General features: G+C 46.3%; 2 protein-coding genes and 1 pseudogene across 8 annotated transcripts in view; all 3 read right to left on the minus strand.

Annotated features, from left to right (window-relative positions):
• Nucleotides 1-1,400: 1,400 nt before the first annotated feature.
• Nucleotides 1,401-15,334, minus strand: GPR83 (G protein-coupled receptor 83). Of its 5 annotated transcripts, XM_041729616.1 has the most exons (5): nt 15,128-15,334; nt 13,480-13,707; nt 9,854-9,979; nt 7,175-7,308; nt 1,401-4,185 (listed from the first exon to the last, which is right to left on the minus strand). In XM_041729616.1, the coding sequence occupies exons 1-5, from the start codon at nt 15,329-15,331 to the stop codon at nt 3,561-3,563; spliced, it is 1,317 nt and encodes a 438-aa protein (XP_041585550.1). In that variant the 5' UTR covers nt 15,332-15,334; the 3' UTR covers nt 1,401-3,560. The 5 variants fall into 5 exon arrangements, with proteins under 5 accessions (XP_041585550.1, XP_041585555.1, XP_041585553.1 ...); XM_041729621.1 differs by lacking the exon at nt 9,854-9,979; XM_041729619.1 differs by lacking the exon at nt 9,854-9,979 and having other exon boundaries at nt 7,175-7,403; nt 13,480-13,732.
• Nucleotides 15,335-22,648: 7,314 nt separating this feature from the next.
• LOC121476207 lies at nt 22,649-25,558 on the minus strand (annotated as a pseudogene).
• The window catches only part of MRE11 (MRE11 homolog, double strand break repair nuclease), a 72,106-nt gene continuing 68,339 nt past the window's right edge, over nt 23,585-27,351 (minus strand). For all 3 annotated transcript variants that reach the window (XM_041730406.1, XM_041730407.1, XM_041730408.1), the window contains one exon: nt 23,585-26,719. In XM_041730406.1, the coding sequence (XP_041586340.1) occupies nt 26,663-26,719 (57 nt within the window). In that variant the 3' untranslated portion in view covers nt 23,585-26,662. The remainder of the gene's footprint in view (nt 26,720-27,351) is intronic.

Genomic DNA, 27,351 nt, shown 5'->3' on the forward strand with positions numbered 1-27,351 from the left:
CAAAGCAAGGTGCTAATGACCTGATCTCAGCATTATGAGCATCTTCTACCACCTACAGGCAACACTTTAAGACAAGCTTGTTTCCCCAGGTGATGTTCCCCTGCTATCTTCCAGATTTGCTCCCCTGCCCCAGGTACTCTGGCAGCCTCCTGGTATCCTAGAACCTGTACCTTGGACAGCAGCACAGAGGCCCTGGGGGCATGCCACACCTTTAGTTTGGAGCAGTGAGGGTTTAGCTGAGTTCTGCCCATTTCTGAGGACCCTGAGGCCCCAGCTGGCTAAAAGACAACTGTCTGCCTTGGCAACCTACCATGGCCAGTCAAGCAGGGCACCAGCAATCTGGAAGTCACTTATAGTCTGTTTGGAAGATGTTTCTAACTAGAATTTGAGTTCTCAAGGCAGCCTGAGATCCTGACTATACCAGAAACATGGACTCATTGGCCGTGGAGCTGTGAGGGCCCTGGGGTCCACCTAGTTAAGCATTTCCCAAAACACATACTTCAAGCACTTGTTTTTAGGATGGTTAACAGGTTTTACCTCAAAGTGTCTCACCATCAAGGAAATATGTAGAACATATTTAAATTAAAATTAAATTTAATTAAATAAAAAACAAATGAAGATTCTTTTCTACAAGCCTTCTCAATATCTAATTTCCAAGAAGGTAACATTTGCCCAATTTTCCTGTATGATATACCTGAGCCTGTCTCCTCAACTGCAATGTAAAAATGATAATGCCCTCCTAGGAGGATTGCTATGAAGGTGAATAAGATCATGAGCTGAGAAGCATTTAGCATAGTATCTCTCATATTGGGTGTCAGCAAATCCTACTTCCTTTCTCCTTTTCCTATGCCTTTCATTTTTCTTTCAAATCTTCCCCTAGGCTCAGTAAATTACCCCTGTATACAGCCTTCTATGAAATTATGTGAAACTAATTTCCTGAGCTCTGGATGGCATCAAAGTAATTATGTATACCATGAAGTCTCCTACCCTGCTTACCTGGTAGGACAGGGGGTCCCCAGCCCCAGTGGGGCAGAAATCCTGGTCAACACAGGAATGTGGCACCCATTACACACTGTGAGTAGGAGAACCAATCCTGAGGCTCCAGTGGCAGCTTTGCCTCATTCCACATCACCAAAGACTCACGTGTGAAGTCTTGGGTCCTCAGCACAGATTCATAGTCACAAGAGAAAGGATGTGGCAGCCAGCTCAGTGGAAGAAGCTCTAGACCAAGATCAGAGATTTCCAGCTGGCTATTTACCCTAGCCGGAGCATGTTTGCACTTCCTCAGTTGTAAAATGCAGGGGTGTAGGCAGATGATCTTCATGCTCTCTTTGTAATCCACATAGATCCCCATGTTAAAGGTTACTAACTGTGGTTTAATCAGAAGCCCAAGAAGCATAGTCCATGCACCCAAAATATATTTTATTGAGACTAGTGCATTTATAATGAAATACTCATTATGACACATTGGAAAGATTCAAGTTTTACAAATTTCACATTTACAAATACAAATCACATTTTGCTCTGAGGCACACAGGGACCAAGGTGAATGGGGAAGACAAGGTACTGACAGGAGACCCAGACCTAATGGGCCATCTGTAGGTCTTCTCCCTGGAGAAGAGCATTCTTCAACTTGGCAGTATTTCTAGAGGCCTTCAGCAAGGAGGAAAGTGAAGCTTTCCCCATGATTCCAGAGCAGGACAAACTATTTGTAGTCCTGCTGCCTGTTCTTTCTGGTTTGAAGAATTTCCATGGCAACATTAAGATGAAACCATTAGCTACTTCTTGACACCACAGAGACAAGAGGTCCAGGCATGGAAGTTATTTGGCCATCTGGGCTTGGAAGGCTCTCTGTCCCATGAAAGTCAAACATTCCAAACATTCTCATAAGTGGAGAGAACAGTATAATGAACTCTCATGGTTCATTATAGATAGAAGAGCAGATAATATGACCAAGTTCAATTTCAATGAAACATCAAGAGATCTAAGTGAACCCTGGATAATCCCCTTCTCCCCAAATGTCAGTTCCCCTCTCAGCTCCATATTCATGTTTGCTTTCAAGATCTATCTGGTGCTAGAAAGTAACCTAAACCCAGTGTGAGAGTGGCAACTATTTAGGGCGGGTGAATTAAGTTCTATTCTGCCTGTGTCTTCTGGGTGATGCAGTGAGTCACTCAAGACCAGATGGAAGGTGATGAAAACACTCAGTCTCTGGGCTGAGATTTCTCTGACATGTTGAGTCCTTAAGGACTATCACAATGTCATAGGTTTCTGTAAGTGACACATGAGCCGCCAGGGTGATGTTGACAAGTGAGTGGTCTTCGGGGAACTGGCATGAAGAAGCTTTATTATTCAGACAACACAGAGGAGTGGCCTGTCTAGACAGCTTGGGAGGATGTGAAGTGTCTAAGTGCAATTATTTCTGGCATGTTGGAGAGCCTGTTCCATCGTCTCCTGTAAAAGCAGGGCAATGTTTTACCACGTCTTGTTCCATGTGAATGCAGGAGAGAAGGAATTTTGCCTGTTAGATGAGTTTTATTTCCTGGCTCATCAGGATGGCTGCTATCTGAGAAGAGGTGCTTCATCCAGGCCTTTCCTACCACTGACTATAAATGAAGGCAGCCTGTTGGCTCCATGACGGCCTTCTCCTTGAGTTCCTCTCCCACCTCTTCTTCCAACTCTTCTCACGGACACTACTCCTGGGAGAGGGGCTCAGAAATTCTCTGCTATGCCTTGTTCTTGATTCTCTCTACATGAGAAAGTATAATTCAGAATGGAAGGAAGAGTGTGTGCACACAGGCACGCATGTGTGCATGTATACAAGCAAAGGGAAAAGTTGCAAATAAATCCACAGCATACTAACAAAACTCATCACAGTTGATGGCAGAAGGGGGTGATTTTTGTTTTTTTCTTTGTGCTTTTCTAAATTTTCCAAAGTTTCAATTTTTCTTTAAGAGAACTCAGTGATTCCTCTTTGTTTTAAGGGACCGAACTGGTCCTTTCTTGTCATCTATCCAGCCAGCCACCACACTATCGTGATTCATTCTGGCCCAGGACTTCAGAAAGCAAGGCTAAAAAAGCTCTGTGTTAGCTCTGGCTCACTTACCTTTCACTGGCCAATGAACCTTGTTCAAGTAGAGTTCTGTGTATCTGTGAGTTCTGTGGGTCAGCCACACCTGACTGAGTATGACTCAGGTGTCCTTTACGAATGGTTGGTGGCAGGAAGGGTTGTTAGGCAGCTGGCTGACTCAGCCCTCATGTGGGCTGAAGCTGTCCTGGGTTCTCGGGCTCAGGGAGCCAGGGTGATATGCCTCATAGCATTTCTTAGACAGGAATTCATAAACACGTGTCTAATTGGTAGCTGTCTTGTAGTTTTCACATCAAATGGGGTAGAAAGCTAGATAGCGTTTCCTAGGAAATCAAGGGTCCTGTGGCTTCTGCAGGACCTTGTTTTCAGCACTGTAAAGGTCATGTGTCAGAGAACAGGCTTTCTTGCAGGCTCTGTCCTCAGGTCCTGGAGACAGAGCTCTCCTTCTGCCTCTTCCCACCCCCACTCCCACCTAACTCATGGCTACAACAGTCTCCACAGAAGACAGGTCTGTCTTCCCAGACTGGAAATGGGAGGAAAGCAGGAGGTTGTTGGCTGGGGGAACCCTCCGCCCATTGCTCTTCTCTGTCCAAGCCACCCTGAAGGAAGGCACTGGAGAGGGGGGCCTTTCTTCCTGGGGCTTTGGCAGTCTTTGGCACATGCTCAGTAATGCCTTCAGCTCAATCCTGAAATTCTCATTGAGCCAGCAGTAGATGAAAGGGTTGTAGCAAGTGCTGCTCATGGCAAACCAGTGGAAGGCAAAGTAGAGGGCATTGTTGGTGTGGATGACCTTGCTGGATAGGAGGAGGACATAACAGTTGAGGGGAAACCAGCAGAGGGCAAAGAGGACCACTACCAGCATCAGCATCTTGATGGTCTTCTTCTTCTTACGTCGTAGAGCCAGGTACTGCTCAGTGGTCACGTCGCCAATCGTGTTGCACAACCACAGCTTCTTGGCCACTCGGGCATAGGCCACAGAGATGATGAGGAGGGGTAAGATGTAAAGCAGGATAAAGGTGGCCAAGTCCAGGTACTTCCAGAAGAGGTCAGCTGGCTCAGGGAAGTCTGGCAGGCACAGTGAGCGGACAATGTCCTCACTGGTGGCAAGGGGAGAGGGAGAGAGACAAAGAGAGAGAAAGAGAGAGAAAGAAAGAGGAAAGTGTGCCATTAGTGTGGAAAGGTCTTATCCTAAGAAGCCCTGGCCTTTCTCCACACTGGGCTCCTGGTAAATCCCTTATAGCACTTTTGTTGTAGTGTAATTATGTGATACATCCCTGGCTCTACCACTAGGCTGGGAGTTCTATAAAGATAAGGAAAATCCCTGATTTCTCTGTGTCCTCTTAACCTTATATTATTCCTGGCCTATAACAGAAACCTAGTAAATACTTACTCAATGAATGAATGGAACACTGGTATTCCTCATCTTAGAACTAACTCATCCTGAGAGTACAATGTACTCAGAAAACCCTGGAATTCCTCATTTTCCTACCTATTCTCATTCCAGAGAGGAACTAATAAATGATGGGCCTTGAGAACGTGAGTGGCAAAGCCTGGACTAACCTACCTTCAAACATTCATATAACAAGTGTTTATTTTCTATGGAATGCACTTAGGGCTCTTTGAGGACCTAGTCCTCTTTGAGGAACCCCCAGGGCTAGTGTGTTAAGACTACACAGATTATGACCACACAGGATTGGCAAGTACCTCCTTTGGTATCCAAGCTCCCACTTTGGGGAAGTGAAAACCCTAGGGCCATTTTGATGGAAGGCATAGTTTCATTACACTCCTACAAAGAGGTCAAGTCATGAGACTTATTACTTACAAATCCCAGAATGGAGGCACAAGGATCTGGGGGAAGGGCAGTCCTCTGTCCCAGGCCCCAAGGAAGCAGGAAATAGAGCACAGGGCTGCAAGCACCAACTATGGAGAAGTGGTTGCGGCGGTGGTCACTCACTTTTCACAGCCTCAACTCTGAGGGGTCATTTTAAAAGGTGACCCAGGAAAAGCAAGGCTAGAACTTATGGTGGGAATCCTAACCTCATGTCCTAATCTAAATGTCCAGACTGTGGGTGTGAACAAGGTAGTCAAACCCTAAAATGTCTAAGCCACAACTCAAAATGGCTGGTTTCTCCCCACGCCACGTGGCTTGTTGCTCTGGCTATATGTGCTGGTTGTCATTGCTACTGAAAGGGAGAGAATTCTCCTTGCTCTCGTTAGCAGGGAAAAAAAAAAAAAAGTTCCCCATGAGTGAAGGCAGATGGAAGTCTGATTGCTAGCGGATTTGGGCATGTGATTCATTTCAATATCATAGAACTTGGGGAGGGAGCCTTTATAAATTACAGTTGACCCTTGAGCAACATAGAGGTTAGGGGTACCCACCCCCACACAGTTGAAAACCCCTGTATGACTTTGACTCTCCTACAATTTAACTACTAATTGCTTACTACGGACGGGAAGCTATCTCGAGAATGTAAACAGTTGATTGACATATATTTTGTGTATTACATATTGTATTCCCACAATAAAGTAAACTAAGGAAAAGAAAATGTTATTAAAATCAACAGAGAAAATACATTAACAGTACAGGACTATACTAATTGAAAAAAAATCCACATAGAAGTGGATCCACACAGCTTAAACTAGTGTTGGCCAAGGGTCAACTGTAGTTGCAATCAGCCTTCCAAGCTTATTCTCTTGATCTTGTGTATGTCACAGACATGTGTGTTTTCAAGTATACGTTTCAGGAGGAGCAGCAGAGAAGCTAGCATAGCACACACCAGCACTGTACCTCCTAGGTCCCCTCAAGTCCCCTTCACTGGTCTGGAGTGCCAGGCCACCAGATCCTGGAAGTGGCTCCTGTGATCTTGTAGATGCTAAGCACTCCTCGAGGGGCCACTGAAATCATCTCTTCCAGATCCACAAGAGCCAGAATAAGAGCCAGAAGGTGGCTGCGAGTCTCTGTTTTCCCCAGGGGAAGCCTGGAATATGAAAACCCACCTCCCTTGCCTCAAGGCTGAACTAATCTGTGTTCTCCTTGCTCTAGAGTCCTCTGTGCAGCTGGCTGTAGCTACTCCTGACATCCCTCCAACCCGAGAATTGCACCTTCCCCTGCTCTCCCTCCATTTACTACCCTGTGTCCCCACTCCCTTTCCCATTACTCCTGGGAGCACTTCCTTAAAATCACTAGCATGGGGACACCTGGGTGGCTGAGTGGTTGAAAATCTGCATTCAGCTCAAGAGGTGATCCCAGGGTCCCAAGATTGAGTCCCCACACAGAGCCTGCTTCTCCTTCTGCCTATGTCTCTGCCTCTCTGTCTCTCATGAATAAATAAAATCTTCAAAAAAAAAAAATCACAAGCATGGTCTGTGTCTCAGGGTCCATTTCTAAAGAACCTCATCTAAAACAACTATGAACTAATGAAAATCACTCTAAGCTCATTCATTCATCCGTCCAGTCATTTACTCAGTAAGGAAGTAATTACACTTCGAGGGCTTGTTATGTGGAGACTGTAGGTTAGGTGCTAGGAATAGCAGGGTAGCCAAATCAGACACGGTCTCAGCTTCCCCCAACCTTACCAGTCCAGCTGGGGAGATCGCCTTCAGTGAACAAGTAGCACACACAAGTGTTTAAATTAAAACAAACAAACAAACAAACAACTAAGTCCTTTGAAAGAAATTCTCATTCTGCGAGAGCACACAACAAAGAAGCCTGAATAGGAGCTAGGGGGAAGTGGAGCATCCCGCCTCAAACACACTGACTCAGGCATGGTCTGTTTGTAAGCCGGGCGAGAGAATGCAAATGTCCCCGGGGATTCTGAATCTCACATCTGTGTCACTGTGTGAGTACCGGTCCCCAGTGAAGGAAGTTGTTCACTACTGCCTTGACCTTGCAGACAAACTGGGTGGACAACAAGGAGGGAGCTAAAGTTGTTGAGCAATAAAGGGAAGAAAAAGCAGAAGGAATGCCGCCCATAGAGACAGAAGAGTTGGGTGTAGCAGGGACTTGTAAGTCATTTGCAGAGAGGACTCAGATTTCCCTCAGGCAAGGACCTCTGAGTCCCCAGGCTGCGCCATGAGTTCACTCACCTGTACTTGAAGGTAAACAATTTCTGGCAGATGGCGTGGGGAAGTGAAAAGAACGTAGCCATGGTCCAGATGACCGTGATGTAGATGACACCTTTTGTGATCGAGATCCGGGGTTTTAATGGGTGCATGATGACCTGGATAATAAACTGTACATCACTGGCTGAAGAAGTTCTGAAGCCTCCAGAATCCCAACAACACAGTTCACATGTCACAATAAGGCAGGTAGGTCCTATTTATAAAGAGGCACCCCTTAATTCAGTATGAAGCCCTTGGGCTGCGCCACCCCCAAAGCCCACCTGCAGAGGTAAAAAGAGGCTATCTAATGGACTCCGAGACTCTGGGAAGCTCAGACGCCTGTTGTACACCATGTGGCAGAACCAGGGTGCAGTGGGGGGTGGGGAAGGGGCAAAGTGGGAGGTCTGCTTGCATGGCACACAGGAGGCCAGCAGAGGAACAAGCCATGGTACCCCCATGATTCTGGACCCCTTGGGTTATGGAGGGCTCTGAGAGGGTCTGACATGACAAACGTGAAGAGAAGACTCTCCCCATCTATCTTAGGACATTGTACCGACATTTATTTGGGTAAATGTTATTTAGATATTTATATTTATGTATTTAAGTTATTGTATTTATTTTTTAAATTGCAGCAGGGTCCGGTTTTCCCAGGCCTATAGCAAAGCCTGTGTTGTAGGCTTTGGGCTGCAAAGCATCCTGCGATTGCTACACTATGACAATCCGTTCTCCCAAAAGGTTTAAATAAAGGCGTGGGAATTTCATGGCATCTTTAAGATGAGAAGGACTATTTCTTGAAAAAGGCATCCCGAGACAGGTGAAGCCAGGGTCAGGGGGAGAGGTCATAAAGAGCTGCCACCCCACCTAAAGATGTCACCCCAGGACACAGTGGACACCCTGGCTGTGTCCCCCACCCCAATTTTTCTCCAGTTTTTTTTCAAGGTTTTATGGAAGGAAGTGACTAGGCTTTATAAGCTGCTCAATACATTCCCTTTCTGGATTTTGCCATCTCTGTCCCTCACGCCCCCTCGGTATTTGGGTTGCTGAAGGAAGTGAAAGCCTGGGTCAGGGGCCCTGGACATCACTCAAATATTTCATTGGCTTTGGGACAGAGCCCCGTTTTTCGGGTTTGTCACAGCAACATGATCAGTGTGGGCAAGACTAGCCCCTCGTGCCTCAGGCCAACCACCTTTGGCCCAAGGGTCAACTGCCCCTTAGCTATGTTAAATAGGGGTAACCAGAGGCCAGGTAACGGGCGGCCCAGAGTCCCTCTCATTGGATTAGGGAGGAAGGCTAAGAAAAGGCAGAAAATATTTGTATGCAGCCTTTTCAGACTTTGCCCAAAGCATCAGTAATATAAATGTCAAAATGATGGAATTTCAGGGCTAAAGGAATCTCACAATTTGCCAAGTCCAATTCCCTACCAGATGATGAATGTCCTCTAAAACATTCCTATCAAGTGTCATCCAGCCCTTGCTTAAAAACGGCCAGTGAAATGAAACTCATTACCTTCCCAGGCAGTGTTGTTCTGTTAGAAAATTCTTTCTCATACTGAGCTGTGTCTTTGAAGCCTCTTCTCCCTTGGTCTTTGTTTGCACCTTTGGGAGCTACTCTGAATAAATTCTACCTTCCCTTTGTCCTGGTAGCCCTTATGACAGTGGCCTCGTGGCTGGCGCCTTTGAACCTTCTCAGAGCAGGGCGAGCGGCCTTAGTGATCTGAGTAGAGGCTTGAAGCCAGACAGATCTCAGTACTAATCCAGTTTAGCGGACGGTTTAGCTTCATCTTTCACCAGGCATGTGATCTTGGGAAAGCTACCCATGCATTTTTCTGAGCTTTGATGCCTTGATTCAGCACAGATATAAGGATACAACATGGATTTACTGAGTCAGCATGTGAGAGGTGCTTGCCATGCAGCCATCCACCTCTAAGACAAGCACCCCCAGGTCCTCTCGGGTTTTCTTTACCATATCCACCCGTGTACATCTGATGGGGCAAGACAGTGAGAAGGGCCTTCCTGCCCTACCCTGAGGCCTGCCCTGCCACCTGGACACCCTAGTTTGTTTTCCTCCTCAACAACTTGGGTCAGGCGATATCCATCCCCCTCGTCTCTGACCTGCCATGATTTGCCAATCTCTTTCCATCTGTGATTTTCAGGTTCGCTTTTCTACCCCCAAAACAAGCTCATTAACTTCTGAGACACCAAATGTTATCAATGAGCCTTTATTGGAAAAACAAACTGGGCATGACTTTTTGTAGCACTTAGCATGCATATTTTAAAATGTCTCATCTAGGGATCCCTGGGTGGCACGGCGGTTTAGTGCCTGCCTTTGGCCCAGGGCCCGATCCTGGAGACCCAGGATCGAATCCCACATCGGGCTCCCGGTGCTTGGAGCCTGCTTCTCTCTCTGCCTATGTCTCTGCCTCTCTCTCTCTTTCTCTGTGTGTGACTATCATAAATTTAAAAAAAATTAAAAGAAAAGAAAAACTTAAAAAAAATAAAAAAATAAAAAATAAAATGTCTCATCTAAGTGCTCATACCCGTCAATAAGACAAATATACACTTATTATTACAAAATGTGCTAAACACTGTCTTGAGGGACCGTGCAGTTCCGTGGAAAGCAAAGCCCAAGGGGGAAGGACAGGGTGCTATGGGTCGGTGCCCTCACCTGGTGGCGGTCAACAGCAATGGCCGTCAACGTCAGTGCTGAGACGTGCAGGGAGCAGTACTGGGCAAAGCGGCTGACGTGGCACATGCCTTTCCCAAATACCCACGTGCTGTTCACAAAGCGGACCTGGAAACCAGCTCACAGAGGTCAGAAGACAAACAGGCCTTGACCTTGGCCCCCAGGCCCTGTGGCCTCTGAGGACCATCCCTCAGGAGGCTTCTTCTGGCTCCTCCCTTCTTCCATTCTACACTACTAAACTGTGGGTCACACATGATTTTCTCCAGCATGCCTCATTTTCAATCATGTGATTTGACAGAGCCTGGTCGCCTTGCTGGAGCCACACCCGGTTAGGTGCCGGAGAGCGTGGGAATACATGGGCTTTGGACTTGGACTTGCCTCCTCTGATAGTCTCTAGCTGTGTGACCTTTAGGCAAGGCATATAATCTCTCAGAACCTCAGTTTCCTTATTTGCAAAACAAGGCTTAAAGATCTCTACCTTGTAGGCTTATTGTCAGGATTAAGGTTCCAAAAAGTCTATAAAGGGTAGAATACCATGTCTGGTAGATTGGTAGAAAGATATTATTAGGTATCTTTATGGTGATAATAACATCCATTCTTAGCCGACAGGTGTTCCAGCTAATGGGGGAGACACATCTGAAAAATCACAACACAGCGTGTGGGCTGTGCTCTCTAACGTTGAGTAAGTGATGCCCCGTGCCCAAGAAGGATCTAGCACTGATTCTGAACGAGTCTGGGGAGACGACTTGGGTATCTTAGGATGTGAGAGGGAAAGATTCAGGGCCGTACAGAGAGCCCGGATGGAGGGTGTCAGGGCTCCAAGGAGGGTGGGAGGGGGCTGGGGTAGAAAGGAAAAACCGATAGAGAAAAACACAGAGTCAGCCGGATGGAAACAACACCATGTGGAGTTGTGCCTCTTCCGGTTGTCACCAGGGCAGGGCTCTTGGCTCCATCTCTGTGGGGTTGGCAGGGAGCAGCCATAGGAGGCTTCTGAGCAGTCCAGTGATCTTACTGAGCTAGAACTCTTCAGCTACTCCTACTTCTCACCTCCCACATTCAATACATGACAAAGCCAACCAGCGCTGCCTTGCCGCTGCGCCACCCAGGGATCCCTGCCTTGAGATGGCTTTCAGATCCACTTCCTCTTCTCCGGTCCCAAGGCCATGGCCCTCACCGAGTGCCCCGTTGCTTCTCACCCGGATGGTTTACAGCCTCTCAGCAGCTTCCCCTGTCCTCCGATCTGGTCCACTTGTAATTCAGCCTTCACACTGCTGATGGGATTTTTCTTAACTAAAAATCAGATTACTGTCACCTTCCCCCACTTAGCATCATCATCATCATGGCCCTCAGGACAGAGCCAGATGCCTTCCCAATATCCAGGCCCATTCATAGGCTGGCCCCAGCCTCCCTTTCTGACCCACCTCCGCTTGCCTCCGGCCCCCCACAGACCCCGCACTGTGCCTCCTGCCTCTGCTTCAGCTGCATCAAGTCACTCAACATTCCAACATACCATGAGCTTTGGTCCCTTTGCCTTTGCTCTACCACAGTCCCTCTGTCTGCACCGAGCGTTCACCTCCACCTGGGAGACCCTTCAGGTCCCTTTGAAGTGCCCCGTTTTTTTGTTTTTTTGGATTTTTTTAGTCTCCTTTGACCCTCTCATGGGACTCTGGGCAGGACAGAATACTTGAGTGTCTCCTCCAGGCTCCACCAAATCCTGTGCATGTCACTGCTGTGGGGGTTGGAAGTAACTGTTTGCTCTTCTCTCAATGACCAGAGCTGAACTTCTGCTCACTGTCGTGTGCAAAGTGGACAGGAAAGGAGACAAGGGAGGAAGAATATCGTCACCGGCCAGCTGGATGCCTTACCTAGTCTGAAAGGTTGGCTAAGGGCTTAGAAGATCCTCCCTCACCCCCAACACTTCCATCCTCTCACCAACTCTTTCATCCTCCCTGCTTTCCAGCACCTTGTAAGTTTAGATTGGGGCAATTACATGGGTCAGGTTCAAGATCAAGCTGCTCTGGACCATCTCGGAGGAGTTCTGGGTTCTCAGGACGCTGCCACTTCCTCTCCTGCAGGAGATCATGCAAGGCAGGACCTGCCAGGTCTCAGGTACAGCCTAGCCTGGGGTGGCTTCTCTCCCTCAACCCCTACATCTGCGTCTGTGGAAGATTTAATTTTGCATCCTGCTCTGGGCGGCAGGACAAGGGCCATACACTCGGGCCAGTTCTTATCCTGGGTGGCCCAACCCCAGCACTGCAGATTGTCAGGATAGAAACCCAGAGCAGAGGTGGGAGCCAAGCGGAGCCAGAGATACACTGTCTCATGCTTCAAGGTAACCCTGGCTAGTGAGTAGAGGTTTCTGGGTAGCCAGGAATCAGTTAGATATAAGCTGGCAGGAGAGCAGGACAAGTTCATGGTTTGGAGTAGTAGAAGCATTAACATGGGCCAAGAAGCCCTCCTCACCTGCCACCTCCGGATCAGGTGGCTTAGTGGGCAGACCCCCAGACTTGAGTCAGGAAAGTAAGTCTTATCCTGGCTCTGCCAGTTACAGGCTAAGTGACCTTGGACAAGGGATAACAATAAGGTTATTACATAAAGTGAAAAGATATCACTCAGGCTACAGAAACATAAGGGATGACTATCATTAGACTGCTCCGTCCTAGCCCTCACAGTCACCACCCACCCAGGGAGCACCACACTCCCAAGTCACAGAGGGACGGAAATGACTCCACTGATGCTGAGCAGCCAGGGCTTGGGGGAGGCTCATGTGCCACCCCCGTGCAAGGGCCGCCAGCCTGGTCTGGGGACCGAAGCGTACCTCATCCTCCTCTTTTCCCCAGCACACACATCCTACACAGGCTCATTCTCAAACCACAAAAGAGAAACGTAGTTTAAATAAGTGGCCTAAGAGAATGCACTTAAGTTTCCATGCGCAATTAGCAATTGTTTGCTATAGCAGCTGTGGCCCAGAGCCACATCCCAGGGTGGAGGTGGAGGAGGGGGTGTGCGTTTAGGGAGCTGGACTTCAGGGCCATCTCTGCCAACATTTCCAGGAGCTTCGATTTACTGTTTGATCATCAGAGAGGCCGGTGCCCAGTGATAGGAAGTGGTCATTGGCCCTGGGTGGCTCCGGGCATTGACCGCATTGCCCTCCAGCCGCAGAAGCTCAGGCTCGGAAGGTGACGAGGCAGAGACAGAGAAAGAGGAGAAAGAGAGGAGAGAACCGCCAAACCACGGAGGAGGGCGGAAGAGAGGGGCGGGGGAGGATCGGGAAGGAGACAGAAGCACAGACGTTAGGGCGGTCCCAGAGAGGCCAGATGGTGAAGGCACAGGGAGGGACTCGGGCAGACAGACGCGTCCAGGCGGCGGGACGGACGGGAGAGGAGAGCGGGAGCGCGGGGCCGCGGCGGGGGGGGCGGGGGCGAGCCGGGGGCGGGGGGGGGGGGGCGGGGCGAGGCCGGGGGCGGGCGGGGCGAGCCGGGGGCGGGGGGCGCGGGGGGGGCGGGGGCGAGCCGGGGGCGGGGGGCGCGGGGGGGGCGGGGGCGAGCCGGGGCGGGGGGGGCGGGGGCGAGCCGGGGGCGGGGGGGCGGGGGCGAGCCGGGCCTCACCAAGGTGAAGGGCGTGTTGAGCAGCGTGATGAGGATGTCGGCCACCGCCAGGTTGACGATGAAGAGGCTGGTGGCCGAGCGCATCCGCTGGTTCTTGAAGATGACATGACAGACCAGGACGTTGCCGAAGAGCGAGAAGACGATGATGAAGGAGTAAGCCACGACGAGCAGGGCTTTCACCGTGGGGTCCTGGGACTCGGCGCCGTAGCGCCTCCGGCCCACGAAGTTCTGCCAGTCGGAGAAGCTGTAGTTGCTCCAGAAGAAGTGCGAGGCGTTGGGCCCCGCCAGGGCCGCCTCCAGGCCCGGCTCCTCCGCCCGGCCCTCGGGGCGCTCGGCGGCGCGCAGCAGCGGGAGGAGGCAGAGCAGCGCCCCGCGCCGGCCCATCCCGCCGGGAGGGGAGGGGAGGGGGGAGGGGAGGGGGGCGGAGGAGGGAGAGGGGACGGGGGCGGAGGAGGGAGAGGGGACGGGGGCGGAGGAGGGAGAGGGGACGGGGGCGGAGGAGGGAGAGGGGACGGGGGCGCGCCGCACTTCCCGCCTCTGCGCCGCCGGCCGCCGGGGAGCGCGCGCCTCCACCCGCGGGGCAGCGCCGAGACTCGGGCTCCCGCTCCCCGCTGCGCTCCCGCCCCGCTCCCGCCGGGCTCCGGCTCGGGCTCCCGCTCGCCGCTCCCGCTCCGCTCCCCGCTCTCCGCCCCGCTCCCGCTCTCTCCCCGCTCCCGCTCCCGCTCCGCTCCCCGCTCTCCGCCCCGCTCCCGCTCCCGCTCTCTCCCCGCTCCCGCTCTCTCCCCGCTCCCGCTCTCTCCCCGCTCCCGCTCTCTCCCCGCTCCCCGCTCCCGCTCGCTCCCCGCTCTCCGCCCCGCTCCCGCTCCCGCTCCGCTCCCCCGCTCTCCGCCCGCCGCTCCCGCTCCCGCTCTCTCCCCGCTCCCCGCTCCCCGCTCTCCGCCCCGCTCCCGCTCCCGCTCCCCGCTCCCGCTCTCCGCCCCGCTCCCGCTCTCTCCCCGCTCCCGCTCTCCGCTCCCGCTCCCCGCTCTCCGCCCCGCTCCCGCTCTCCGCCCCGCTCCCGCTCTCTCCCGCTCCCGCTCTCGCCCCGCTCCCCGCTCCCTCTCCGCTCCCCGCTCCCGCTCTCTCCCCGCTCCCGCTCTCTCCCCGCTCCCGCTCTCTCCCCGCTCCCGCTCCCGCTCCGCTCCCCGCTCTCCGCCCCGCTCCCGCTCTCTCCCCGCCCCGCCCCGGCCCGGCCCCGTGCGGGAGGCGACCCCGCGGGCTGGCGAGGCTCCTTCCCGGCGCGCCGCCCCCCGCCCGCTCCACGCCGCGAGCGAGACTCCGCCCGGCTCCGAGGCTCTTCCCCGGAGTCAGCCCCGCGCGCCCGCCCCGCCGCGGCCCCGCACTGTCGAGGAGCGGGGGGGGGGGCACGGGGTGCCCGGGCAAGCTCGGCGCGCGGGGTCGGCGGCTCCCGGGGCGGGCCGGGGCGGCTCCCCCTGTGTCGGCCTCGGCTCCTGCCCGCGCGGGAGGAGGCGCCCAGCGGCGCAGCCCGGGCCCGCGGCTTTGGGAACCAGGCGAGCCACCCAACCCGGTAGACGTCAGGGCTGCCCCGAGCCCCCCACTGACCAGACCTCAGACTTGCTGGACGACTTGCCGGGTCTCGTCCCCTTACCGGGTTAAAACGCCGTGGGGGCTTGGTTTCCCAAGGAAACCCTTCAGCAGGACGCGCCGCTGACCCGATCAAAGAACCAAAGGACCAGGCGCTCGGTGCCGCTCCCTGCCAGAGAAGCTTTGAAGCTGCAGTAAGGGGTGTGACCCGTGGTGTTTGCTCTCTGCCTGCTTTACAGATCTTGATATCTTGCTCACCCGTTTTCATTCCCACTGTGAAGTCTCTCCCAGTCACCCCAGCCCAGCCACCCACTGCACTGTCCGTGGATCTGTGCCATCAGGCTCACATCACAGCTTTGTCACTAGCTGGCTCTGAAAGCCTGGGCAAGTTATTTAACTTTTCTGGCCTTAGTGGCAAGCTTCCCTTTTCCCGCAGGCAGAGTTTTCAGAGACCCCTCGGTCGATGTCCTCACCACCTTCTCCCTGGTTCTACACATGCAGTCATGGGTTGACTATTTCTAACGCAGGCCTCACCCTCGTTCAAATGCTAAAGGTCAGGTATACCGTCTATTGTGTCATCTCATCCTGCTGGGACTCCATCAAATGATTCAAGCCCAGGTAGGGAGGGGAGTGGAAAAGTGAGAGACAGGCCCTGGCTCGGGCTCCTGCTCCCACCTGGGCTCCGCTCCAGGTAGGGGAGTGGAAAAGTGAGACAAGGATGAGAAGGTGGCCAATAAAGAGTATATTGTCAGGCCAGCTACCACTGTGAGTGACTGCAGCTTAAACCTGTTGGAAAAGCCATTGTGAAGCATACACCTCAGCTATCCAAACCAGTGGACAAGAGAGGGATTTACTCACCACTCCTGCCAATCAGTGGTTGAGGTCTGTCTGCTCCCTGGGGCGTAGTTAATTCTCCTGCACTTCCCGCTGGCAAGTGGCAATATTTTGCTCCACCAAAATATTGGTGCTGGTGCTGGTAGTTGGAAGTCTGACTAGTGTGCTCTGAAGCAATGGAGACTACACACAATATCCAAGGTTAGAAACAAAGTCTAGAATCACTTCTTCCCCAGGTATTTGGCTCTCTGCTCAGCCTCCCGAGTTCCCAGCTCAGCTCTTCTGGCCTCAATTTACCGCCAAATTTACCACCAACTGTAACAATAGCCCAGTGCTTAATGTAACAAAAAATCCCCCCACCCACCCCACATCAAGACTAAGCTTTAACCAACTGAGCCACCCAGGTGCCCCAAGACTAGATCTTAAAAAGAGGTTCCTTCCTGAGAGACTTTAACGGTTCTGTAACATTATAGCTTCTATTATGAAGATTTGGGAAGACACAAAGCTGCTCTTACAGAATGAAGCAGCTCCTTCCTTTGTGCGTTCTAATAAAACCAAGGACACTGTGAATAGTCAGGATCCGCCAAATAGTAATTATATTTCTGTCTCTAATAATAGTCACATGTATTAAACATACCAAAGAGCAGAGCGTTTAACTTTTTTTAAAAAAAGATTTTATTTATTTATTCATGAGAGACACAGAGAGAGAGAGGCAGAGACACAAGCAGAGGGAGAAGCAAGCTCCATGCAGGAGCCCTATGAGGGACTCGATCCCAGGACTCTGGGATCATGCCCTGAGCCAAAGGCAGCACAACGGCTGAGCCACCCAGGCATCCCAGTTTAACTCTTTCAAATGGACTTGAGGTAGAAGAAAAATAGTAAATCACCTCAAAGGCATTCACAAGACAAAGAATTACAAAATAATAATATCACACAGAGGCCTCAGAAAGAAGTTTGGGAGCCTCACCAGATCAGTAGTCCTGGCACGGCAAGCAGTAGGTCCTTTAACACCAATATTATTTCCTGAAAAGGTCCTACTTTAGTTAAAAACTCACCACACCCACAATTCTCTGGTGCCAATCATAGTGGCAGAGGGGAAGAAAGAACAATTAGCATCATGCAGACATGACAGTCACTCAACGTTGATCTGTTTTAATGGCAAAAGTGGGATGTCATCATACTTTAGTTACAAATGAATCAAGTAGACTTGAAGTATAAAGTATGGCTTAAGATATTCTCAACGAGTAAAAACACAGTGTGCAGGCATGTTACTTTTGGAATCCATTTCCAAGTTCCAGTACACTGGAGCCAGAGGCTAAAATGATATAAATTATATATTTAGGATAAGTAAAAAGAAATACACCCCAATTCCAATGTACACTTTGTGGCTCCAAGTACTTTGTGAGTTATTTGAACTCCCTCTGCACATTTACATAGTTTTATAAATGGTGGAGTGTATATTGGGCCAACTGGTAATAGCCCATTTAATCCATAAAGTAGACAAATGGTAGCATTAGTTGCACCACCACAGAACTCCTAGCTACTGTTGGTGCTCCAGAGTGCCATCCTCCATTATCTAGTCCTCTTGAATTAAATCTCAACCATCTCCACTGGTTGGACCATCACTCACAAGTGACTCCAAGATCTGCATCTCTACTTACCAATCCTCTTGAAAGCTCTGGATTGATATTACACATTCAACTGTTGCCTGGAAATTCCCACTCAATACCCACATACACTTAAAACCCAACAAGCTCCAAACTAAACTCACTATATCCTTACTTTCGTAGCACTTGCTCCTTTTCTTGTTCATTTGTTCACCATGATTAGAATCTTGGGGTCATCTCACAGCCCATCCCAGTTCATGATGCTATTGCATTCAAGATACTATTTCTGTCTAGAATCATCCTCTCTCTGATCGCAGACCCAGAAAAACTCTTCATTCTTGAAGACCTAGCTAAGGTGTTCTATCTCTTGTGAAGACTCACTGATCCCTTGACTGCCACAACCCTAGAATAGGGGAGTAGAGAAATGAGACAAGGATGGGAAGGTAGCCAAGAAAGAGTTGCCATATCTACTTTAAAAATCCTGGGGCAGGGCAGCCCAGATGGCTCAGCGGTTTAGTGCCACCTTTGGCCCAGTGTGTGATCCTGGAGTCCAGTCCCATGTCGGCCCGCCTGCATGGAGCCTGCTTCTCCCTCTGCCTGTGTCTCTGCCTCTCTCTCTGTCTTTCATGAATAAATGAATAAAATCTTAAAAAAGAATCCTGGGGCATATTTAAGTTTTAATCATATGAAATTATATAAACTCCCATCTTCTAAATTCAATGTAAAATCTACCTTCTGTGGAAATATATCCTGGTTCTCTTGCTAGTTAACAACTGAAAATGAGGATTTCTTCATTACATCTCTGAGAGGGCAAAGGGAAGATAGGATTCCTCTAACAGGTGAAGCCATGGAGCTTATGTTTCAAGGAGATTTTCTGCAATCCTACAGGTTGAGTCATATTTCCTAGCACCAGTTCTAATTCTATACTCTTAATTACCATTGAACTATTTTTTTTCTCTTTTATTTCTGCTATGTGCTTTGTTTCAAATCAGATCCTCAGAAAGTAAAAGAAGATAACTGAGCATGGTGTTTAAACCATTTGGTTAACACTGCATCCTATAGAGGGAGGAATGATGTCTCCTAGGTTTTGTTTTTTTAAATACTACCAAGTAAAAATTATATTTCTAGAAGGCATCACTGGATCTGCCACTCATTTTCATAGGATGTAAACCACAGCTATCATTGATCTTACACTCTTGAAAAGTGCTTTAATAGGTTTTTTTTTTAATTGCCACTTGAGGTCATTAGTTTTGAGCACCAGAAAAAGTAGTCTTTTTTCATATTAATTTGTGATTTCTATTTTAGTACAACAATAAAGGCAATTTCTAGCAATTACAGTTGAAAATTCACCTTGCAGGCAGTGGAATTAAGGAAATCTGTGGTGTATGAAATATGATATTTCTCTGAGGAAGAGTTATATACAGTGAAGTAAACAAGGTGGATTTAAATGTAGAGGTCAGATCTCAACCATACCTCTACCACAGCCTTTTTTATATGATGGAACAACTATGTTGGCTTCTCCCATTAAACTGAGTTTCCTTACGTGTAGGCACTCTGGTCTTTTCACCTTTTAAACTAAGCCTCGTATGTACCTCCACAGAGCAGGTCTTACTAAATACTTAGTGCATGCCCATGTAAAAACAAAAATAGACTGTTTTTACAGACAAAAAATTCCAAAGCCCTCCAAGAATTAAAGCAGAGCTGTTAATCTCACCATCACCCCTTGACAATGGAGGTATCGCTTACAGACACACTGGCTATGCTCTGCAGAAGGAGAGGGTATAAATCACAAAGCCCACACTGTGATTTCCTCCCTGCCAACCATCCCCTAACATGCGACTCCAAATTGTCACGGTCTCATGGTGGCTCAGCTGGCTGATCAGGCCAGTGAGCCCCCTCAGTGACAATGATAAAGGACCAGTTATAGGTACACGGACTCTTATTCTCTGTAAATTAACTTTTTTTCCAAGTATAAATGGTATCTGCAAAAAAAGTTACAAAGAACATGAGAAAATAAAACCCACCACAATTCTATTAACATTTTGGCGTGTCCCCTTTAAATCTCTGTACATAACTGAAGTTTTATCAGTTTTGTGTACTGCTGCATTATTCTGAGAGCAGTTTCCATGTTCTAAATTTTTCTCAAAAACATCCTTTTAATGGCTGCATACTTTATCTCATAGAATACAATATTTTTCACTATAACAAATCACGCTTGATGGAATCATCTTTTTATATACATATTTTTACCTTTTACATGGAAATATAGTAATAAACTTAAACATGTACCCATCATCAAGCTTCAAACCATTTTTCCTCCCCTAGTTGTTTATTTTGAAGCAAATTCCAGAGATGGCATGATTTTATCATTTTATCTACAATACACACACTTTTTTTTTTTTTTAATCAAATACTCTATCAGTTGCACATGAATCTTTAAACCCACATTTCTGATTCTCTCCTTAGGGTAGGGTTCAAAATATAGATTTTTAGGTAAAGGAGATGAAAATATTTTAAGGCTTCTAATAATTTTGCCAGATTGCTTTGCAGAAAGGATACATATATTTATACTCACAATAGCAACAGGAGAGCCCCTCTTTTACTACCCAACCAATACCTAATCATTTAACTTCTTGAAATTCACTGAAAAGGATTTCCTCCATTGATTTTAGGCTTTACAATTTCCCTTCACCCAGAAGCTAGCAGTGAGATCTTTGAGGTTAGTAAAGAGTTGGACACAGCCTATATACAGCCATGTGACTCATACAAGTCAGTCTCTGAACACCTGCTTCCTCATAGTACATAAAAATACCCACCTCATAGAGTTTTGTGGTTGAGATGCAATAGTGTTTACATGTGCTTAGTGTAGTCCTGGCACATAAAAAGGGTTCAGTAAATGGTATTTCTTCCAGACTAAAAATTCCATGAGGTCGTATCTGTTATTTTTTTTTTTTTTTTTTTGGGAGGAGGTGGGTATTTGCTTAGTGTCTGAAACAGCTGGCACTCAATGTTGAATGAATGAAAAAAATTCTATTTTGAGAGTTAAAAATGACATACCGTTCAAAGTTTAATTACTAATAAAGTCCTAAGTTTATTACCTATTTGCAATTCCAGTTTCTCATTTTTAAATTCATGTTCTTTGGCCATTCAAAGATGTGATTTGTCAGTTTTTACCAAATCTTTAAATATGACCATACTTTATGTCCAAAAAGTTAACATCTAAGAATTTAAAGAAACAGCTATATGCACAAATACATACATATGTTTTTTCTTTATGCTATTTAATACTTTTTGGGTTTCCTAGAATATTTTCATAACCAGAAAAAAACTAATAAATGTGATCTAGGGGAAAAAGACAAAATACAGAAACACTTCCTGTGGGAAATCACTATTAAAGAGGTTTTTAGTTGATAGACACATGAAATTTCCTAAAACAATCCTGAGAATCCCAGTGGAAGTTCATTCTGAGTCTACCATCTATTACAGATTAAACCAATTGGAAGCCACTGACATTTTTAATATTCACAAGAACTTGGTCAATGGTTCACCTATATTTACTACTCATTGTTTAATATGAATCCCTGTAGCCATCCGAAATGTTTCTGTCCAAGGGAAAGCTCTCTTCCTGGTGTCACCCTGCCTAGGTCAATGACCAACTTTAGATCCAACTGAGCTTCTCCTTTGGACTTTGCCCTTTTTTGTATAATCCATGTACAAAGATGCATCAGGATTTGAAGCTAATGATTCTAATTGAGTCGGGACATGCCTCAATTATGGGAGGCAGTGTGGTCACCTGGAAAGAATGAGATTTGGATTCACGAATTAACTTAAATCTCAGCTCTACCATTTATTAGAAATGTAATCTTATGCTTAAACCTTTACTCTTATCCATAGCAAAAGGGTAATAATGCCTGTTTATAGCATTGTTGTAAGAATTAAATCATAATATGCATGTAACTTGGTCCTGGCATGGACAGAAACTCAATACACAGGTCTCTCCTTCATTTCCCTCCTTTCCTTCAATATGAGCATCTGCTGCTATGTGATGAGAAGGGATCCCTGCAGAATACAAGGCGATGGCCGTGATAGGGAGCTGAAAGTGCAGACGGAAGGGAACTAGTGGGTAGAGACACAGAGGTTGGACAGTGGACTAGAGCTGGAAGAAACCCTAAATTGGCTGTTTTGTTTACACAGGAAGAGTCTCAAACAGGAAGGAAAGATAGTACATGCTTTACACAGGTTGGAGGAAGGAAAGGTGGGTATGAGATAGGGACATAACAAACACTATCATCCTCTTTTGATTCAGTTATGTCCCACAAAGGCAAAGGAACATTAAGCGAGGTAAATAAGGTTGATATTCAGGTGATATAACACAAAGATCCTAGCAAGGAAAGGAAAGGAATCTTCCTAATCTCAAACAGCAAGTTTTAGCCCTGGCAACCAAAATCATTATCTTTGACTATCAAAGGAAATACCTAGTGAAGACTGAGACTAAAATCAAGATGTAAATTAAATCAACTGCAATGGGCAACAGTTGAGAATTATAGCCAGCCTGAAACTAGGCAGTTATTTTTGTTAAAACCTCGTGTTAGGTCACAAGCAAAATATATAAAAGGCTCATCTAAAAACTATAGTAATTAATTCCAAATAGATCAATGGAACAGAATAGAGTTCAGAAACATCTGTCTATATGAATATGGTCTTTAATGAATGACTAAACAGTTCTGCAGAGCAAGACAAAGGGCAGTCATTTCAACAAATGGTGCTGGGGGCAAGTGCATCTCCATATGGAACAGAACCAAACATGATCCCTACACCACATATCACACATAAACATTAATTCCCCACTGGACTGTAGTGTTAAATGTGAAAGGCAAATCAGAGAAGCTAGGAGGGATGATTAGCCTTATCAGACATTGAAACATCTACACAGCCTCTATACTTAAATGTTGTACAAATGGTACATGAAGAGACAGATGTTGAAAAATGAGGATGTCAAGTCCAAGCTGAAAATACATTTTGATACAGGAACTATTATTTAATTATATGATTTGGGGTTCTAATTCAATAATTTCTGTCAGTGATCATGCTCAAGTTAATTGGAGAAGTATGTACCTAATTGTTGGGATTTTTTTTTTTTTTTAATGGTCTAAAATAAACTCTTTTAATTGCACATTTGCGGCTCCGGTCATCTGTGGGGTGAGAAACCCCCCTCCTCACTCCCAATCCCAGCTACATGGGTACAATCTGAGGTCATGGTCTGGCTGTCGGTGAAGGGGTGAAGGTGGGTGCAGGGCTGGCTCAGGGATCTGCACCAGTCCGTACCTGTCTCTTCAGGGCAGGGAGCTCAGACCGTGGTTGTGCTTGCACTGCCTCAGGGCCTCGCTGAAGCCCTCACACAGGGACAGGTCACGGAGTGGTGGAGCAGTCCAGGAACTGCCAGATCTCGTAGGCGCAGGGCCCCATCTGCAGGGGCTGGGGTGCGGGTGCGGGTGCGGGTGGGGGCCTGCTGAGCGGCGGGCTGGGCGGGCTCCGAGCTGCCCCCGCTGAAGGCTCCGGTCAGGGCGCTGGCGCTGCCCACCACGTACCCCACAGCCGAGCCCACCGCCACCCCGGTGGATGGACGCCATCTGCGCCATCAGGCCGGGCTGGCCCAACGGGGCTGCGGGGGCGCAGAGGGCGCGGCGGCGCGGCTGCGGGCCCCGGGACGCGCGACCACCGACCCAGGCGCCTAATTGTTGGGATCTAAGTCTGAGGAGAGGATTATAGGGAAACAGACACACACACATATATATGTATATGTTGATATATATATCAATGTTTAAATTTTGAAGAATAAATATACATTGCCTTTATAATTTAAAAACAGCTAAAATCAGATCTGGTGATCAATCATGGTAAAGATATACAAATGTGCATGGCAATAGCAAGCTGTGTGAACTGGCTTTATAGAGATCAAACTAAAATTCCAGTATAATCAGATCTAGCTAATAAACATTAAGTTAAAATAAGTCTTAAAAGGGATAAGCAAATGGCAAAATGAAGACATTTTTTATTCAAGCATATGGAAGCTCTTTGGACTTAAGACACAAACCTTTATTCTATAAAACTTTTACAAGTTTTAAAAAGCCACAGAATACCATGAATTAAATGTATGATAAAAAAAGAAAAACCAGATTACATTGGGGCAAAGTTATTTTAAATATGGTACATTTCAAAAGACAAATTTTACAACGGGAGACTTTTAAGTTTGATTTTTCTACTAAAGGGCTTTTCTCTTTATTAAAACAAAAGTTTCTTCTTGAACCATTAGTTGTAAAATTTATCAAAATGGCAATCTCCTTGGTAACAGGCGAAGCCTGGTGAAATATGTAAAGCAATTTACATCTAAGATTAGAAGGCTAATTTTGGTATTACTGCATAGGCTTAGTATTATTGCATAGGTTCCAAATTTATTGTAAAACTCTAACTTCTTCATTTCAGATTTGCTGTTGCATCTTCCTATTCACCATCTAATGGTGGAAGCACCACCTTGTGGCAAAAATAGGAGCTTCTCAATGACAGAAGTCAAAGACTGATTAGCTAGATGAGAGGGACGAACAACTCAGTGGGCTTCTGGGGAACAAGTGATATAATTCTTTCTATTCCTTAACCTGCATAGAGATGCCATGAGCATTCACTTTACAATCATTTATTAAACCACATGAGTTTTCTGGTTTTGTACTTTATAATTTTAAAAGTTTGGGGGGGGGGGGACGACTGTTTCTTTATACTTGAATTAAGTCATTTGCCTAAATAGTTGAAATTTCTAAGCACCAGTCATACTTCTAGAATTTCCTAAAACTATAATGCATTCTTAGCCTTGTAAATGCACTGCTATATTTTTATGATAGGAACAAGACATCAGAAAGAGTTATTTTCTTTGGTAAATGATGGAAGGATTTTTCCTCCAAAGGTTTGCATCACTGCTCTCTCAGCCTCTAAGAGCAACTTAACTGCAGGTGCTCTGCAATCATCTGGAATCACCTATACACACCTGTATTAACACGTCTGAAAACCCAGAAAACTCTAGGTTTTATGGCATCAATACAGAACATCAAGGCTAGATGGCACATTTAACTATGTAACAACACTGTATCAGAAAGGATTTTTTCATGTTTTATTTACCTTATTGAAGGGACATGGCAGTATTAACAAAATGACTTGGATTAGCTAAGAATTTCACTTCTCTAACTGCCATAGAATCATTTTTCCTAGGAGCTAATGGCATGACATTTATTACCTTTCTCGTACCGTGGGCAATTTTTAGAGAAAAAGTCTTATTCTTTTTCCTTAAGAACTTGTCAGCATGCTTTTGTGACTGCCTCCTTCACTACGACCTTCAACCAAGCACATCTCTGTGGCAGGTGAGAAAGAGCCATTAGCAGACACTGACTGCCCTGTGCAGGGGTAGTGCTACACTGCCCAGATACCACCACCAAACCAGCTTTCATTCTACATGGAAAGCAACTCTCATACCTGGCTTCTTTTCTTCTGGGAAGATTACAGAGGTGGGGACATGTACCTGAGACTATTTCATAGGACAACGCCTTCACTGATTTAATGCTGATAACCAGTATTTATATTCCAGTTAGGTACAAAAAAATATTTTTTAAAAAAATATAACATGTTTTATCCCAATTTATCTCACAGAATATCTCAGATCTTGATCAAGACAATTTCAAAGGGCTACAATATGGAGAGAGCCACTAGGCAAATGTTCTATCTTTTATAATCTGACATAGTCCAGATGTGGCCATGTCAGTAATCATGAATATTGCTCAGTCAAGTGTTTAATTATACAAATGAAGAAACGTTAGGCTGTTATACCGCCAAGATCTGTGACTTTCCTAAGGAGTCTTTAGATACAGCTACCTCAGAGATGAAAAGAAGGAATACTCCAGGAGGTGTTGTATCAGTCTTCAGATGGAGATGGAATTACTGAACTTAAATGTGAAGAGGTCAAATTGCTATGTCCCCCCTGAACATGAGTAAGGAAACATAAGCTTGCCCATGGCCATAACCCCTTGAATGTGCCTGATTGTGGAAGCTCAGCAGGGTCAGGCCTGGTTAGTACAGCAAAATACAAACTTAACAAGGCTACCTCACTAAGATTTCTGGAACTGCCCATAACCGATGTTAGGATAAAATATTATTATTATGAAGTTTTGGCATTCATAATCCACAGAAGTTATATTTCGATAATTTAATCTAATATTATCATGGTGCTCAACTGACCACTCTACCTAAAAAAGCTCTTCAATATTTTCTAAGAAAAATACAGTTAAGAGTAAGTTGTTGTTGCTGTTTTAACACTTTTTCTTGTAGAAATAGATGAGAGCTCTGGAAAAAGACAAAGAACCATGACGAATGAAGAAAATAACTAATGGGAACCCAATGGGAATGCAATCTTTTGAAATAAAAAACTTAATAATTCTGAGATTGTTCTATTTTTTAATACAAATACATCTCATTAGTCAAAGCATAAGGTACCCCTAACATTCAAAATCGCAGGTGGCTGACACTATCACAAGCTTTAGAAAAAGAATAATACATAATAACAAACAGCGAGCTTAGGCACAGTTTCACATAGATGTGTTTTACCTTCTGGAAACCCAGAATCTAGAAATTACTAAAATTATAAAGGGGTTACATTTTATAAGCTCTTTCTCTCAATTTCACTAAATGTAACTACAATAAAATATTCACATAGTCTTTGTTCATGAAGCAGAAACACAGAGTGATAGATTTCTTTCAAACCTTATTCTGATGAATGGTATTGAAGCAAAGCCCTCATTCAGTAAGATGTATACTAATATCTGTGAAGAAAATAACACTCTGATTTTATAGAGCACCCCAGGTAATGTTAACAACTAAAATAAAAAATAAAGAGAACCAATGTTGTTCTGTTATGTCCTTGAGCTGGGAAGGTTCTGAATTAAAAGAGTCATGTACAGGAAATGCTACTCAAAAACATAAATTCTTACACATTTCTCTGTTAAATAAGTCTCTTTCAAATTCTTTAGGTAACAGCAAAAACAATCTTCAACTGTAAACTCTTAGCTTGCATGTTTTAATTTTTCCTGAATCTTGAAAACTTCAAAGTGCCATTAAATATATTATCTTCTGTTTCTTCTTAAAGAATTAATGTTCATAAAAGGATCATCATCGTCATCCTGAAATCACATACAAATTTATGTGAGTGATTGTTCCACGCTTCACTCAGACAAGACAGACATGGGTAAACAATAATACCAGTAAAAGCCATTTCCTCCTTTCACATGAGGCGGACATTCATTTTTCTATTTCCGTTATAAATATGAATAGTTTGTTCATTTATCTTTTCCTCTCTTATCTGGTAGCTATTCCATTGTTAAAATAAATAAGTCAATAAAATTCTTAGCAAGCGCTGAAAATAACTGTGAGATATATATATCTGTGTGTGTGTGTGTAGCCCTACAATATATTCCATATACATTTCTCTCAATTATTAACTTTAATAAAGGCAAATAAGGTGTGGGTAAACCAGGAAAATTAATATTCTTTAAGTCATTTCTGTTTGCTTTTTGTTTTTGTATGTGTGTGTGTGTGTGTTTAAAGATTTCATTTATTTATTCATGAGAGACACAGAAAGAGGCAGAGATACAGACAGAGGGAGAAGCAGGCTCCCTGTGTGGAGGCTGATGCAGGACTCCACCCTAGGACCCTGGGATCACTGAGCCAAAGGCAGATGCTCAACCACTTAGCCAACCAGATGTCCCTCTGCTTTTTAAGTAGGTTTTTTTCCAGTTACATTTTATTACTGGTG

The sequence above is a fragment of the Vulpes lagopus genome, chromosome 15 (assembly GCF_018345385.1).
Source record: "Vulpes lagopus strain Blue_001 chromosome 15, ASM1834538v1, whole genome shotgun sequence".
NCBI classification, from domain to species: domain Eukaryota; kingdom Metazoa; phylum Chordata; class Mammalia; order Carnivora; family Canidae; genus Vulpes; species Vulpes lagopus.